Source organism: Perkinsus marinus (assembly GCF_000006405.1).
Source record: "Perkinsus marinus ATCC 50983 genomic scaffold scf_1104296955314, whole genome shotgun sequence".
Taxonomy (NCBI): domain Eukaryota; phylum Perkinsozoa; order Perkinsida; family Perkinsidae; genus Perkinsus; species Perkinsus marinus.
The window spans coordinates 167,457-183,289 of record NW_003207807.1 but is presented as its reverse complement, the minus strand read 5'-3'; the positions used below and the strand labels follow the sequence as shown (position 1 = coordinate 183,289).

Here is a 15,833-nt window from a genome sequence, read left to right as displayed (position 1 = left end):
GGCGCGCGCTAAATAGAAATCACTTTTTGTTTGTAGTAGTACCTTTTTGACTCTTGTTGTTTTTACCATGGCTCTAGGTCCGTTCGCAAGGTAGTAATTTCATAGTCTCTCTTATAGAACATAGTGACTGTGCTTAGGATACTGGCCCAAGTTGCCCTGGTAGCAGGAAGCGCGATAGGACGGGCTTTCGTACAGGCCTTTCAGGAGGCTGCTCAGAAGGGAGCTACTCAAGCAGCGACAAGGTTGGTAGGAGTAGTTGTTAGTTATCCATTATAATGCCATATATCACCCGTTATGGACGCATGAACATAGATTTACCCATGTCAGTGCGGCGTGGGTGAAAATAGTTGACTTTTCTTGAAAGTTGAAACTTGGTAGTTTACGTAAACTTTGCAACATTTAGGTGAAAGTATACTTAATTTGCTCTGAACAATCTGGTAGGGTATATTTACTGTAGTCTCGGACCCCGATAGGAATTATTAACTTTGCTATTTTTTATTATCAGGACACTTCGGCGGCAGATGCCACTGGAAGAGGCCTATAAGATACTGGGATTTGACGCAACTGCACAGAATGCGGTGACTAGACAGGAAATTGCAGAGGTAAGTGTCTGTTTTACCCGGGTTAAACCGTTGGGATGTAGCTTACATTTTCAGCATTATAAAAAGTTGTATGACATGAATGGCCCGACGGGAGCAGCCGCTGGCAGCCCTTATCTACAGCAGAGAATCGAAAACGCGCAGAAAGTAGCAAATCCCGATGAAGTTTTCTTGAATAGTACGGCTCCATTGTAGGTGATAATACAGCACATAGAGTCACAGAAGGGCAGCAAGAGTTGAGCAGCACGAGTTGGTGCTGATGCGAAGTCGTTTCCGTCGTGTAGCGGTTTTTAGAGGTAGCTATCAGTGGTTTCATTAACCTTTACGATGATGAAGATTGCTCTATCGATGTGGGCGTGAGGTTCCTGGTATAATTTGTTACTTTGTATTCTTACCAACTGGTAGTGGCACAACTACGTTGAAGCAAAGCCTGTCTCGTTCAGTGGCGTCATTTTTTGTGAGAAAAAATATCATCAGGTAGTTTCTGCGGGGTAACTGTGGCCAAGACATGTTTTCTGATGTTGTGCTCTGATGAGGCACGTGAGATTAGATTTCTCTGGCTAGAGTAATTGAGGTTCATAATAGTTTCGTCTCTGATTTGAAAATGGTGTGGTAGGGTCGTTTCTGTGTGTATTTCTCAGTGCAGTTTTAAGTGAGTTTGTTATTAACTCTCTATGGATCAGTACCAGCGACTTGAGAAAATAGGCGAAGGCACGTATGGAATCGTGTATAAGGCGAGAAACGCTCAAGTACTCTTGAGTGGAAATGTGGTGATGGCAATGACTTGTTGTAGGGTAACCTGTTCGCATTGAAGACAATTAGGTTGGAGGCCGAAGACGAGGGTGAGAGCAGTGTGGCAAAATATGCACATGTGTCGGTGACTGTATGAAAATTTTGAGGAAATTTTGCGGGTGTTTCTGTACACTTCTACCCTATTTCGTGTATAGTCTCCTATAATCAGTGGGAAAACTTCAGAACTCAGCTGAGGAAAGAGAATATATATTCCAGTATCGGGTTGTGGGTATAGGACACTTTCTTCGTTGTTGTGATCAGGCATACCGTCTACAGCGATTCGTGAGATATCTCTTCTCAAGGAGTTGAGACATCCTAATATTGTGCGGTAATTATGGTAGGGGAAGCCCCCGAATTTGGGCGACGCAGTCTATGGAATTTGCCAGTGTTCAGTAGAAGTTGATGTTGTGTTAGGTTATGTGACGTTATTCATACTGAGCGTAAGCTAACGCTCGTGTTCGAGTTTCTGGACCAAGACTTGAAGAAACTCATGGACAGCTGTGGTCATCGTAATAGTCACGTATGTTACAGCATCTAACGGTGGTGGGCAGATGGTCTCGACCCGGCTACTACGAAGTCCTTCCTGTATCAGCTTCTGAGTGGGGTTGCTCATTGCCATCAGCATAGGGTAGTATAGCAGGAAGCTGGTCCTCGGCAACAATCTAGAGCGACTGGGTTAATCGATAAGATAGCACTTGTGGAAAGCCATTCAATGCCGTTCATGGTCTTGTCCTTTTTACAGTTCACATGCATCGTTGAGAATTTATCACTAATTTACATTTTTTTCCCGATTTTTCTGCTCAATTTTTCATACTAGCTATTGAGTCCCTATTGACTAGAGTTTATCGAGCAGATTTTGCATCGCGATTTGAAGCCGCAGAATCTTCTTATAAGCAATGATGGAGCGCTAAAGCTGGGCGATTTTGGACTTGCCAGAGCTTTCGGCATTCCAGTGAGAAGTTATACTCACGAGGTACTGTCACCGACTTTCGCAGTGTATTATGGTACGGTATAGGTGGTTACGCTGTGGTATAGGGCTCCTGATGTGCTGATGGGGTCGAGAAAGTACTCAACTCCTGTTGATATTTGGAGCGTTGGGTGCATCTTTGCGGAGATGGTTAACGGCAGGCCGCTCTTTCCGGGTGGGGTTGATTCGGGCTGGTGAGAATCTTCATAGTGCGTGATCCTCAGGATCCTCGGACGAAGATCAGTTGCAGAGGATTTTCAAGACATTAGGAACTCCAAGTGTAGAGGAGTGGCCGTCAGTTACGGAGTTGCCAGAGTGGAAGTAGGTGTTGTTGAATCTTGTGATTTTGCTAATCTTGCTTTTCCTCAGGGCTGATTTTCCCCAGTATAAGGCCTTGCCGTGGTCCCAAATCGTTCCTAGTCTTTCTCCGGATGGAGTTGATCTCCTCTCGCGACTTCTGAAGTGAGAGGGTTCTCAATAGTTCCTTGGTCGCCTGGGCCTGTTTTTGTCAATATTTTGGCATCTCTCAGTGTTTTTCACACTGTGGCCGTATGAAATAGTCTGAGCAAGTGTATAATTTTTCAATTCATGGAATGGTAAATTTTTGCATTTTCTGCGATTTTGCGCATTTTATGATATTTTAGCGGATGAGGTGAGTCTCACATTCGTATTCTCATTTGAAGATATGTAGTTTTTCTGAGCATCGATATTTCTGAGTATTGTATTCATGCACCCAATGGGCATTCGGTACTAACTTATGTTTATTATCCGAGGTACGATCCAAGTAAGCGCATTACGGGAAAGCAGGCTCTGGAGCATCCATATTTCAACGATCTGCCGGACCATGTGAAGAAGCTGACTAGATAAAGGATTGCTGCGTGTTAAGAAAGACCTTAGTTTGGAGACTGCGGTTGTTACACGCAGTTGGGAGTAGTAATTGATATGCGTACTATATAGTGGATCAGAAGAGGTTTGTCTGATGCGCTTCTACAGCGGCCTAGAGGTTTTGCGTTATTCGAGATGACCAATTCATGGTAGAGAGTTAGGTTAGGTCGTGGGTGGTTGTAGTATGTTTATATGTGGTAACCGGTCAGCAGTGTTGAGGACGGGAAGAAGGTATTTCTCCCGGGTACTGCTATGGGATGCGGATACACCTCATGCTAAATCAATGGAGAAATTCCGAGAAGCAACTCCATTGATGACGTGAGCCTTTTTGTGTTCTTGCTATAATGGGAGGCCTTTGTGATAGGTATGCTCTGGATAATGCAGGGAGCTTTGGGAAAAGAGACTGGCTGGCTGCGTTGACGCTGCTCACTACTCGAAAAGGCTCTGGACGGAATCATCAAGTGTAAGTAGCTGGTCTGTTCTCACCCGTTCCTCCAGCAATTTGAATTGAAGTGTTTATGGATATCATGAGAATGGTTGAGCTATGGGTTATCGTAAAATTGATTGTCACATCTAATCCTTGTGAAGTGTGCTGTTATACCTCGTCGAGATGGAGATTTTCCATTGCATAGTGAGTTCAGAAATTTCAGATCGGGAGTAGCTCATGCCCTGACTACCTGTGCATTGGCATTGCTCGATCATTAGTACGCGAAGGCTGGAGCTATGTTTACTGTATATAATTTAGGTATCGAGATTTCATGGCGAAGGTGGTCTCTCAACGGGAAGTGTTCGGCAAGGCTTCAATTCATCTCATGTTGCATAGGCTGGCAGTCATTGGTAGCATCCGGCCGTTAAGCTGATAACAAGATTGAATGCCTCGTACGCGTATAGCCGCCTATATGGCGCCGAGTAGAATATACTCGATATCCCGTTGGAAAATGCTGGGTTACTGCTACCTATGCATGTGTGAGAACTTCATTTCTGCTCGTTTGCATTAGAAATCGATTTTCTTTAATGTTGTCGGGCCATGATTGAACTGGTTGAGGATGTGAAAGTGTAGGCATTCCCATGGGCTGTCTTTTATGGTAGTTGATAGGTTACGTCTGACTGGTAGACTTCCTAGCGTTGTAGGCCACAACTCGTGGTGCCACTGTGCTTTTACATCAGGCGCTTCGGCAACAGTTTGGCAATTGGTACCGTTCGTAACGGCCCAACTTTCAGCATTGCAGCCGCGACAAGTCTGCCTTATATCCTGGGCCCTTGCCAAGGCTAAGGTGACGACCTAATCGTGACTGTCTCTGGCGACTCTACTGCTCTTGGTGTTCAATCTGAGCTCTCAGGTCCTCGACGATAATTTCAACGAGAAGTTGAGACTTTGGTTGCAGAAGATAGAGCCTGAGGAGCTCAGCAAGCTGGTAGAGGAGATAGTTCTCGGATGGTTGCATTCTCAGTGGTGGTAGGATGCTGCTCATCTTGCCTGGAGTTACGCTAGACGGGCGGAGATCGCCAAGATGGAGAATCAATCCCCTCCAGGGGTTGAGGTGAGGACAACTTTCCGAGATAGTGTGGAGCAGGTCATGATTAGGAACTTCAGTGCCTTCGACGGTTGATAGTAGTGCATAGTGGGCCATCTCATGGCGAAAGTGAGAAGGTTGAAGGAGCCTATATTAGTGAGAGTCATAGCTCTTCGACACTGATGAAAGCGGCCGCTGAACTATTCTCTAAGGTAGGCTCGAATTCACGAGAAAGGAAATAGCCATCATTTGTCGTTCCATTCGGTCCTTGGCGGAGAGTAGTTTTCGTGTCTACCTGGAACCCTCAAGTTGCACATTCTGATCAGGATCTGGGACTCTTCACTCAACTGAGCGACACCATACGGGCGGCTGTCGAGGGAGGTGAATTTGCATTCACGAGCCAGGAGCTCACGGCTCTGTGGCTGTCTACGGTCATCATAGCCGCATCGCACAGAGCGTAATGGGATGGTTCATGCCGGGCGGAGCTTGTTCATTTGGGTTGAGGGTCACCTGTGTTACGTTTCCCTCGAATTTCCATTGTTTTCCTACCGATATGTGTGAGTTGCTACAACCTCTATCTATGGATTCCTCTCAAAGTGGAGAAGTCCGACTTCTCCACCTCTGAAGTCATTTTGGGTCCGTCCAAGCACCATCCTGGCGACTGTATAGTTGAATACGCTGGTTGGTTCTCAACAAGTATAACGGCGTTGAGACTTTTTGTCGGGATTCTTGACGAAGAGCCCAGTTGAAGTTTCTAAATGAGATTTTCCTCTAGGAACTTCAACTCAGTATCTCTCTCTAGAGAAGATACTTTCAGCATGTCTTCACTAGGATTACATTCTTTAATGGTAGACAGGGACATGCTAGGGACATGTCTGATAAACCACTACCACTCGTGTTACGCCTCATCACAGCACCATTGTTACCCAGTGTCCAACGAAGACCCAGGTCTCTTGACTAAGATCCACGCGCAAGTTTCTGGCAAGGAAGAAAAAGGTCGTCCTTAGCGTGACGCTGCTAGCGTCATCTAGAGCACCGCTCATGAGGATGAAAAAGCGCTCAACTAACGCGATTCACGTTACGTGAAGACCTCTACTCTAATTCGTTTGTGGTGAGATGACTGAGATCGTTGAAATCAGTTGTGAACTTTAGTATGCCAAGTGAATTATATTAGACGATATATTTACGAATACGAATCAGGGTTTAGTGTTTTCACTACGTCGGGAGAGCCAGAATCGGTCGCAAAGCAGTGCCTTCTGATGTGTTACATACCGGTGACACCAGTATGAACACTCTACCTCGCTGCTACCTCCATGTCTCATATTCTCCGTCAAAATATAATCGACTTAAACAGACGTGAACAACTAGAAATGGAGACAAATCAAGCCACAATGCTTGCTCAAATTCCATTATTCTCTGGCGGTTGTTGCTGTTGCTACTGCTATTGCCTCTGACGTCCCGTTATCACTGCCGCTGCCCTTATGCTGCTGCAATTAGAACACTGTTCTAATTGCATAAAGTGAGATAGAGGAGGTGGATGGAAGGAACCTCCATCCCACAACAAGGTTGACCTCTGAGGTTGGATGCTATCGGTGGTATGGGACGGCTTCAAACAAGGATATGAAAAGAAATGAGAAGCTTGCGTATATCAACGGAGTTAGGCGATGAGCTGGACTGATGGAGCTTCCGTGATGGAAGCACTGGCAGCCGTCAGCGAGGATAATAGCTCCTCGAGGGTCGTCGCTCCTCATCAGTTATAGCTGGGGACATTGTGCTACTCTGCCACTACATGGGTTATAACGTAATGTGAATTCGGTTTCTCGGAGAATCTTTCTCCGTGTGTCGCGCTTGCAAACACTACACTGTGCCCTCATTGAATGATTCTCGATCGGTGTGTGCTTCTCGCGGATACAAGTCGCCTTTTCCATCGAGACTCATCCTGGGTATCGAGCGATCGTCGATTGCTAACAGGATTGAGCTGTGGGTCTCACAGTGTGGGGAATGGTGCCGCCTAGCACTTCCATTTCCGAATTTATCATTGAAGATTGCTCGATTTCTCTCAGTTCGACTGAGCACTTCCCTGAAACTTGCTGGCTTATTAGGCACATCAAACGAGAATGGATCGAGTTCCTCCAAGAGCAGAGCCGCCGACTGCGGTTGGATATTGCATTTAATCAGTTCATGTGCCTTAGCATCGCGAGTGAGTGAATGAACGATTTTGGGTGCACCACAATCGACGTCGTCGTTGGTTTGTGACAAGCCGCTTGTCTTTTAAATCACCTTTTCTCGCTCAGGAGCTGCGACTGCCCTGGATGCATTAGATCCTCGAGTGATTTACCAGCTCATTCACTTCGTTGATAAAAGGGGTCTCAACATGAAGGCCGAGACGGGAGTCGAGCTTGCGGAGATATTCGCTAAAGCATCAATCGACGACCTTAATGCTTGGAAGCGACTAGGTAGCCTTCGCCCAGCGTTTGGGTTGGTAGATTACTTGTCAGCCGTACTGTTTGAGAGGAGAGGTATCAGCCTGCAGCTACGCGATCTTCATCGGTTTAAAAGGTGGGAATGCGACTCGTAGCGAACCCTTCTCAAGCACACATTAGTTTGCGAACTACAGTATGGTACGGGAGTGTTCGCTGCCCTTATTTCCATGATACCAAGCTTTGCATTCTCGTCACTCCTATGATCGTGTCATTCAGGGCATTCGAGCGATCGGGCCGAATTAACCAACGTGTAATGGGCTTTTACGATCTCTTTGTGAAGGCCAGAGAAGACGAGCGAAAATATGGCCCTGCATGACACTGTGTTTCTCGAAAAGTTTCAGCACATCTCTGGTTTGCGTCACACAATATTGCCATCATAAGTTAGTGAGTACCAAAAATGGGGTGTTGCTGCTGCGAGTCTTTCCGGTAACGACTCGAGCGATGCTGTCGTTAGTTCTTATGTATTTGGTATACATACAGATTTGTACAGTTGTGTTTTGTGTCGTCATGACTCAATGGAAGCCTACCAGTCGTCGTACTTCTCCTGCAAAAGAAGTAAAAAGCTACTATTACTGAGGGTAGTCTATGCTTGGTCTGCTTCAGAAGCGAGAAACACGAAGCGAGAAGAGTTCGGAGGACTCCAACAGGTGACCGTTGCGTTTCTTTGGCATCTGTATTGGATTCTCTCAGGGCAGCATCCTCTCAAGTAAAAAAACAGAGATTCAGTGCGAGTGAGCGGATGACAGCTTCAGTAGAGTCGCTCACATATTCATCACTGATTCGATTGGTGACTCTGAAACACTGAGCCCTCAGGTGATGGAATATAAGTTGAAGGCTTTGGGCGGAGACAGGTATATAGGAAAAAGCGTTAGAGGTAGGATGAGAATAATGTTGCTCACTCGGACACCCCACACAGATTTGTCAACACAGAAGGCGCTGATGCAGTGGATCGAAGCTGAGCACTTGAGGGTGCTCTACTCGAAGGAGGAAGTGGAGAAGATGTTCGGCAACGGTCTGGGTGAGGAGGAGTTCGTTGACAACTGCAGAGAAGTAAGTCGTCTCACAGTTGAATGCGCTCATCGTCGTCTCAGTATGCCACTCGGGTTATGCCCGACCGAGAGGATGTCTATCATTCGAGCATGGAGGACATCATCAACGAGCTGCTCAATATCGCTGTGATGGACGCTTATGCAGCCAAGGCTGACGGTGACGCTGCAGCCGCGACCATCACCGCTTGCGAGAATGAGTATGGCAACAAAGGGGCCACTGCATGCCATACCGAACACGTGCAATACCGTAGCAGTATAAAACTCCTCTCAGTCGAACGTCATTTTTATTGGGGATCTTCATTCCATGATAGTAGTAGACTATTCCTTGTTCAGAACGAAAGCGGACATCGCTGATGTGACGTGTATAAACAGCGTTCTTACTAAGATCGGTCTACCGCTTATGTCAACCACTGAGGCCACTGTACAGGAAGTGCAGACTGCTATCGATGTAAGCTGTTCGGAGTCTATCTGACAGTACTTGATGCATTGCAGTGTATCCAACGCCTGGCTGCTGAAGGATCTGGCAACCTCTTACCAGCTGATATCAACACACTGAGGGTCGTATTGAGTAAGCACTGCCGTTGGTCTATGGTATTGAAGGACTTTCGGTCAGGAGACAAGTACCTTGACAAATGCCAGAGTGACATCAATCGTGCCATGGCACAGCTGCAGGCGATTACGGCCAATCCCGTTCTGACACATCGTAAGTCGATTTTATTACACTTGGTATGACTTATTTTCTGATTTCCTGGGAGGCGAATCGCCCCAATTTTGGTACCTATTGTTTTTCATTGTCAGGCGTGGTAAGGTTGGCAGATGAAACGCCATTATGCCTAAGGCTTTGAAATACATTTGTCGTTTCTCCCACTGTCTTTCCGAATTTGTCGTGACTTTCTATTTCACATCAGTTTTTCGTTGTCAATATGGGCTGCTGAGGTCGCGCAGGAGAATCACCATGACAGAACGACCAGGGAGTGGGAAGGGAAGCGGCGATGAAGGAGATTCGGTGTCGAAAAATCACGTATCATGCCAAGTAGGGCAGGTTGCCTATTCGGTGCCCTGTAGCAGTTGAGCTGGCTTAGGGCTGCGGACGATGGACTGAGTCCAAACTGTGCTGCCCTAAGTGCTCAGCCTCATTTGGCAGGACTGCATTTTTCTGCAACCAGAAGTGCTTCGAGGACAACTGGGGGGAGCATTCAAAACTTCATGCTGTATTGGCGCAGGCGGTAGGTCGGCACGAGGAAGATGACTAGTGGTTGCTGCTAGGCTGGAATGGTGAGGGAGAGGAGCAGGACCAGGTCGAGAACTACGCCCGAGTCTACAGGCTCGACAATATCAGGCACCACTAAGGGCAAGTCTACAGCAGCAGCGGCTACAGCTGCGATGAGGGAGGTCATCACCCAAAGAGCTACTCTGGGAGAGAGGAGACGTCAGGGTAGCCGGAATTATCCTAGGGAAATAGCCCTCTGTTTAGACCGTCCTGATGACTCCGATGATGAATCGTTGATATCAGCAACGACCAAGAACCGCATCAAAGAGTTCCTGGACTCCACTGCCCGTCGAATAATAGACGGTACTGCGCCAGCGACAACATGCCCATCGTCTACATCGTAAGACGGTCCCCATAGCTGATGTTATTGGGACGTCTCGGGCCGTGTCAGTATTGTCGCAGCAACAACAGCAACGAGATTCGGTGGCTCGGACGGGGGTACTGGCAGCGCCTCGCCCAGTATGAGTCGACACTTGCATCGATGAGAGACTGTTGTCTAGGCAGGTCCTCAACTACGGTCTAGAGGAGCATCTCCCTCTCCCACTCCTCTGTCGCTAACTACCACGGACATATTCAACGCTAAAGCTGCCTCTATGAACATAGAAAGGCAAGGCCTTGTCCGACGTACAGGAGACCAGTAGGCTGATGAAGGCTCCTCCTCGTGGTGGTGGTTTGGGGTTTCTATCAGATCATTCGAGGCCTTTCTGAGCGCTTCGGTTAAGGGCGTATTGGCATTCGCCGCCCAAGTCTTGAATGAACCTAGGCAGCTTCTTGCTGGCTTGCGACCAGCCATCTGGGTGCTCGTGTGTATGGTCGCGCTGCTCATCATTTCTTCGGGGTGCGTCCTCACCGCCAGAAAGACAATCACGATAGGTTTCAGCACGTCGCTGCATCAGCTGGATCGGGCAGCGGACTTCCTCCCTGTGACACTAGTCCGCAGTGCACAACCCGCTGTGGGCGTTGTTGAAGAGCCAGTCCTTAACGCGGCGATCGGCGACGGCGTTCGAGCTAGGGCACACGTAGACTGGGAATATTAGATTAATACTCTTGGAATAGCAGTATGTTCAGTTTCTGTCGACGGCATCGAATCATAGTGGCTCCGTACTGGCATTGAGGGCGGAGCGACGCGAGGTGGTCGTGGGAGAAGCTGTCCAGCAGCGGCAGCCTCTCCAGAATGCCACAGGGGCCAGCAACGTCATCATTGGGCTCATCAGCAGCTTGTCAAAGGGAGAGCGTCTAGCTGCTTCTGTTGTTCCCAAAGAGAACAACACAGAGGAAAAAGTAGGTGTCGATAGGTATGTGTTGAGATCTATTTTTCACAGGCTGTTGCGACACCTTTGGTCGCTAGCAAAACCGCGACGACGCCGGGCGTGGCAGGCGAACCTGGTGCGGATGTTTACAAGAAAGTATTAGTTAATTTAGCTAAGATGACTGGACATGAGAACGACATCGATGGTCTCTTGTTGAAGGCTGCCTCCGCGAGTGCTAGTATCAACAGCTCACATGGTGGATCTGTAAGCTGAGTCGCTGATGCGAGTTTGTTGTTGTCATGATGAATGATCGGACTTTCGTGAGAATAGTCTTTTTGGGTTGCAGTCCGAGAAGGTCAACAACGCTAGACAGATGAGAAAACCGGCGTGGCTCCTCTGACCGTATACTCGGCACTGTGTGAAACGAATCAAACCGTTGTATCTGTTCAACGGCAACGGATTGAGCTGTTCACCTGCCTGCTGCTCTCCTCCATCATTCCAGCCTGGCAGGAACAACTCTACTGCTCACCAATTTGTGCACTAAACATGGAGGAGATATCAAGAGCGATACCCCAATTATTCACTGTCGAGAGCTCTATGGTCGTCTTATTGTGTGCTGTTGTGACCTGTAGGATAGACCCGTGTGAAGTCGAATTCCGGGTCTATTGCAAAGAGCATGTCCGATTCGATGCCCGGACTTATCGCTTGAATAACTAGCAACTCCTCACTAAAGTATAATACATGTAACCCATCGAAGATGTGCACAAAGCTCCTAAATAGTGCCCGTAACGAGGGAGTGAAATTCCTGACCAAGTCTGGACATGATCATCATGCAATCAGCTTCACCGTACCCAGGCCTCTTCGGACTGTCCTCGACTCCACTTGGTGAAAGCGTGAATATCGAGATCAGCCTCGTCAGAATTCGCGAATGCATCCGCCACTATGCGTGAGGAAACAGCCTGAGGTAACTCCAAGCTTATGCCCCGCATAGCGAGGCGTCTCACTTGGGCCACGCTCCAGTCCTTGGACTTGGCGTATGCGAGAGTCCCCACGACCTGAATTGGACGTATAATGCCCTCTGTATATGTGCTACAACCCACCTCGGAGAGCTCCTCTTTCGATACCTTATTGTCTCCATTAGCGTCACAGATGGAAAAGGTGAACTCTGATCTGACGAGGAAGGGATGGTCATCAGCGGTAGTCTCCAATATACCTTTCGGCATCGGTGACGCCTTCAGCGTGCAATAAAAGGTATGCACCTTGAGAAACGGATCGTTGAGAATCTCCTAGCCATGAACAGCTTACAGAGCTCGTTGTAGGATATCTTGCCGTCCTTGGGGTAATTGTCGAAAAGTCCGAAAATGGCGTCCATGATTTCTGACGGGGTAGAAGGACTGAGCCGCTGCAGCTCCTCTCGAGTCGCACCTAGCTGTGAGGATAGCCGTATCGACCATTGAGAGTATACCGTCACTATCCTTGGGGAGCTTATCGAATACAGTGGCTAAGCCAGCAAGTCGAGGGGAGATTCGTAGCGTTTGCCGCACTTCGAGGACCCCCGAAACAGCAGGCGCGGGTGTCCTGAGTGAATATGCTAGATAATGACTCCGAAGATGCAATGACAATGTCCAATCATAAAACTTTCACCTGTATATAGCAAAAGCTCTGCTTCGCCCAACTTTACCAAGAGTAGAGCCCAGTAGATGATTGAGAAGCATCTTGATAAAAACGCTCTGCGTGTGGGTGTAGCGATAGGAATACATCTCGCGGCTGCCCGCAGTTGGATGCAGCCCAAGTTGTTAGCGATCAACTAGGCTAATTTCATAGAGGTAGGTGATCACTTCATGATCCCCCGTTATACGAGCCAGAATACTACGACAGCCCCGAAGATGCCTCGGGAGGTGTGATTATTCATTCGATGGTTGCGTAGAACTTTTCGAGAGGTATCGACTGTACTCCTGTGCATAGATTGTGATGGGATCATCCTTCCCGACTGTTGGTGAACACAACGACCACGATGAGGTTACAGAAACACAGCATGGCGGGCATCAACTGTCATCGCCTTTCCATTTCTTGATGAATAGTCGCCTATACCGTATCTTGGTCTGCCGTGCCCACTCAGCTAGAACTCTTGGACGTCTCATAAGCCACACTCCACCGCCTACTGTTGTGAACGGCAGGCAAAAGGCTAGTACGTAGACCTGCAGGGAAGGTCAGAATTGATGACGAGGGGGACAAATTCCTCACTGGAAGGTTGTCGACCAAATACGTCGGGGAGGAGACAGCAACACTGTCATCGAAATACTCGCTGGTTCGCCCTCGTAGTGTCCACGTGTGGCGCTCGACTAACACCAGGAGATACTGAGAATGTTGGATGCAGTTAACTCACGTTTGGTGTGGGTGCCAATACGGAGTTCTCGCCAACTTAGTGCTGCTAAGAGACCAGTGAAACCTGAGGGAGAAAGATTCCCCGCACGGCGAAGGTTTTTGGTGCTTGGCTTTACCGAAGACTCTGAAAGGCCGTGCGACTTCATACCCCGCTGAGATGCCCTGAGTGATACCGAAGACGAATACGCCCACACCCGTAAGAAGGACTTCAAACATAACCCAACTTGGGCCCATACATTAGCGAATCTTTACTGTAGTCGAAGAAAACGCGCGCGCCCGAACGCCTACACTACGACGCATGAACCAGCAAGAAACTTTTAAGAGTTAATCTTTCTCCTCCTCCCCCCTCACCCGGCATGCCGATGAACATCGCCGAGGTCGTGCGAGACATGGCAAAGGACCAGCACGTTGGTAAAAGGACTGCCGCCTTTGAATGCAACACTGGGATGGACACAGTGAAGACAACAACGTGAGAACCCTGGTCGACTGACGGGTGCCCATGAGGTGCTCTCGATGTAGTTATGAAGAGCTCTGGGAGAAGGCGATGAATCTTGCTAGAGGAATCCGCGAGCGACTAGGCATACGTGAGGGGACGTATCAAGGCCTTATAGCAGGTGAACGCTGATACGCTGCTACTTACAGCATGTTGTTTACGTGTTAGCATGCTACATGGATCGTACGATAGACTGGTACGTTGTGTACATCGCGTGCGCTGCACTAGGGCTACCACTGGCTGCTATGGGTGAGAGCTGTGAGTCAAGGGTTGGGTAATGGGAGTACTTATAGGCACTGACTTACCGAGTAAAGCACAGCAAGAGGCTCGCAACACGTACATTATGGAGGAGCTGAAGCCGGTTATAGTCATTGCTGATAGAGCAGTGGATGGGGACTGGGTGACAGTAGAGGGGCTTATCGAACTCGGTCGAGGGAAGGGGGATTTTACCATTCCCAGAGGCCGCGATTTGATCCTAGGATTACACTTTACGGGAGGTGGGTTAATCGAGGAGCTGTTGTTATGGTTGGCACCAGCCTACAACAGGTACTACTACGATGAACTACAGTAAGTGTGTTATCATCACTCATGGGATGGTAATTTCGTGGCGAGTTACGCGAATGAGCTGATTCTTTACAGGTCTTGCACGAGCTAGTACACTATAAAAATACCGTACTGAATTTCATCCCAACCGAGAAGAGCGTCTGTGTAGTTCATAACGGCCTTGTTCACTGGTCGTCTGCAGCCTATGGTATTCTTAGCATTGGTAGTAGCATAATCAAACCCGTCTGTTGAAGTACCCACCCCTCAGGGCTTTCCATGGGCGCTATGGTAGCCCTGCCTGGAAGCGACTATAACCTTCAGAAGGATTTGGCTACGTTTATTGAGATCGCTAGTAGCGTTCACGCTAGGCTTACTAAGCGAAGAAGGACGCTGGTGTGTGGTTTTGTGCCCACTGTGCTGAGCACTATAAGAAAGGAGTGTGTGGTGGAGAGGGCTCGCCTTGGCGGAGATAATGATATGGTCCTCATATCGTGGGGGGAGAAGCTATCTCAAGAGCTAGCAGATGAATGGAATGGTATGAATAAAAAAGGGAGGGGCCCGGGATTGAACCGGCGACCTGTTGTGAATTACTTGATTGAGACGTGAATGTTGTTGTGGCCGACAGTGTGGAGGTTGAGAATAGTCGCAATGATAAGAATAACTAATCGTGGCGTAGAAGCAGACGACTTAGCCTGCACTGGAGGCTGTCGTTGAGGAATCTTGACCTCAAATAATAAAGATACAAATGAGGTCCATGAGGGCCACTAAAGATTCGTCGACACCGAGTAGTTGTCCACTGCTGCAGATGCGAAAGAAATAACGCTACTTGACCTGCTCATCGCCAGCGAGTATTGGCTCAGCTTCTACGCCACGAGAGATCGCCAATGTCATTATGAAAATGCACGATATCGAGTCACTGAGGGAGCCATTATTGATGTGGATGAGGTCCTCACTAGAGGACAGGATCAGGTAGTAGTCATTCGAGGTGGTATAAGAGGAAATGGGATCGGCATAGTGTTATGAATGCAGGCTTTGGTGGGAGAGCTTCTACTGGGTGGTGATATGGTGACACCATACGGCTACTATGTGCCTAAAGGAGGAGATTCTCGAGCGGAGCGAAATAATGCGGAGAAGTTTGTTGTCAGAAGCGGGATAAGGTTTTATAGTAGGTGGAGTTCCTGAAGGGCTCGTGGTCGATATTGGAGGGCTTAGGGACGAACGATTTGGTGCGGGTGCATCCGGACAAGACTGTCGAGTTCATCGGGCGTATCGGCAACTATGTGAAGCTCGGAGGGGCGTTTCATGATATAAGTAATAGAGGGATGGAGGACTTTGAAAGAGAGCTCTGGGGGGAGGGGGTGACTTTTGATGTCAGATGTCATTCAAGGGCAGCTCTCGGAAGAGTTGGAGCGGTCATGTTATGTGGTGAATTATGAAGGCCAACTGCATTTATTTATCACACATCGTGATGGCTGTGATAGAATCAATGGTAGTAGACTGTTGGCAGCAGTGAGGAGTAGGATACCTATGATGGACGTTGAGAACGTTCATATGCTACCAGCAAAGTAGGAAGGGTGTGAAAACTCTTTGCTAAGTGATTATA

The 15,833-nt window shown here is 48.2% G+C and overlaps 6 protein-coding genes across 6 annotated transcripts in view; 5 read left to right on the top strand and 1 right to left on the bottom strand.

Moving 5' to 3' along the window:
* Positions 1-839, top strand: part of Pmar_PMAR024081 (conserved hypothetical protein) — a gene marked incomplete at both ends in the record, with an annotated part of 3,481 nt that extends 2,642 nt beyond the window's left edge. Inside the window, 5 exons of the mRNA XM_002775813.1 lie at positions 37-90; positions 138-242; positions 506-602; positions 657-746; positions 795-839. Of these exons, the coding sequence (XP_002775859.1) occupies positions 37-90; positions 138-242; positions 506-602; positions 657-746; positions 795-839 (391 nt within the window). The remainder of the gene's footprint in view (positions 1-36; positions 91-137; positions 243-505; positions 603-656; positions 747-794) is intronic.
* Positions 840-1,255: 416 nt separating this feature from the next.
* Positions 1,256-3,349, top strand: Pmar_PMAR024080 (CDK5, putative). Its single transcript, XM_002775812.1, has 10 exons — positions 1,256-1,348; positions 1,393-1,441; positions 1,653-1,719; positions 1,806-1,900; positions 1,943-2,019; positions 2,245-2,364; positions 2,407-2,533; positions 2,583-2,679; positions 2,728-2,820; positions 3,132-3,349. Exons 1-10 carry the CDS (start codon positions 1,274-1,276, stop codon positions 3,223-3,225), a joined length of 894 nt encoding a protein of 297 aa, XP_002775858.1. The 5' UTR covers positions 1,256-1,273; the 3' UTR covers positions 3,226-3,349.
* Positions 3,350-3,430: 81 nt separating this feature from the next.
* Pmar_PMAR024079 (conserved hypothetical protein) lies at positions 3,431-7,556 on the top strand (the record flags this gene model as incomplete). Its single annotated transcript, XM_002775811.1, has 12 exons — positions 3,431-3,561; positions 3,608-3,706; positions 3,989-4,080; positions 4,411-4,517; positions 4,584-4,658; positions 4,704-4,784; positions 4,829-4,969; positions 5,084-5,214; positions 6,860-6,957; positions 7,052-7,213; positions 7,256-7,316; positions 7,457-7,556. The coding sequence occupies exons 1-12, from the start codon at positions 3,527-3,529 to the stop codon at positions 7,554-7,556; spliced, it is 1,182 nt and encodes a 393-aa protein (XP_002775857.1). The 5' UTR covers positions 3,431-3,526.
* A 191-nt stretch (positions 7,557-7,747) lies between these two features.
* Positions 7,748-11,209, top strand: Pmar_PMAR024078 (hypothetical protein; the record flags this gene model as incomplete). Its single annotated transcript, XM_002775810.1, has 17 exons — positions 7,748-7,795; positions 7,844-7,887; positions 7,931-7,971; positions 8,157-8,290; positions 8,332-8,486; positions 8,623-8,737; positions 8,782-8,857; positions 8,903-8,992; positions 9,198-9,322; positions 9,434-9,515; positions 9,629-9,724; positions 9,764-9,862; positions 10,064-10,196; positions 10,248-10,578; positions 10,628-10,840; positions 10,882-11,073; positions 11,156-11,209. 17 exons carry the CDS (start codon positions 7,748-7,750, stop codon positions 11,207-11,209), a joined length of 2,028 nt encoding a protein of 675 aa, XP_002775856.1.
* A 442-nt stretch (positions 11,210-11,651) lies between these two features.
* Positions 11,652-12,181, bottom strand: Pmar_PMAR024077 (hypothetical protein; the record flags this gene model as incomplete). Its single annotated transcript, XM_002775809.1, has 4 exons — positions 11,652-11,864; positions 11,910-11,979; positions 12,023-12,068; positions 12,115-12,181. 4 exons carry the CDS (start codon positions 12,179-12,181, stop codon positions 11,652-11,654), a joined length of 396 nt encoding a protein of 131 aa, XP_002775855.1.
* A 1,369-nt stretch (positions 12,182-13,550) lies between these two features.
* The window catches only part of Pmar_PMAR024076 (amp dependent ligase/synthetase, putative), a gene marked incomplete at both ends in the record, with an annotated part of 6,823 nt that continues 4,540 nt past the window's right edge, over positions 13,551-15,833 (top strand). Inside the window, 11 exons of the mRNA XM_002775808.1 lie at positions 13,551-13,663; positions 13,714-13,808; positions 13,856-13,936; positions 13,981-14,087; positions 14,167-14,184; positions 14,327-14,453; positions 14,499-14,765; positions 15,036-15,199; positions 15,260-15,395; positions 15,443-15,541; positions 15,606-15,795. Of these exons, the coding sequence (XP_002775854.1) occupies positions 13,551-13,663; positions 13,714-13,808; positions 13,856-13,936; positions 13,981-14,087; positions 14,167-14,184; positions 14,327-14,453; positions 14,499-14,765; positions 15,036-15,199; positions 15,260-15,395; positions 15,443-15,541; positions 15,606-15,795 (1,397 nt within the window). The remainder of the gene's footprint in view (positions 13,664-13,713; positions 13,809-13,855; positions 13,937-13,980; positions 14,088-14,166; positions 14,185-14,326; positions 14,454-14,498; positions 14,766-15,035; positions 15,200-15,259; positions 15,396-15,442; positions 15,542-15,605; positions 15,796-15,833) is intronic.

Coding starts and splice junctions, on each gene's coding strand:
- Pmar_PMAR024080 (XM_002775812.1), top strand. CDS start 1,274: ATGGATCAGTACCAGCGACTTGAGAAAATAGGCGAAGGCACGTATGGA. Junction 1,442..1,652: donor GTTGGAGGCCGAAGACGAGG/GTGAGAGCAGTG, acceptor TGTTGTGATCAG/GCATACCGTCTACAGCGATT. Junction 1,720..1,805: donor AGACATCCTAATATTGTGCG/GTAATTATGGTA, acceptor ATGTTGTGTTAG/GTTATGTGACGTTATTCATA.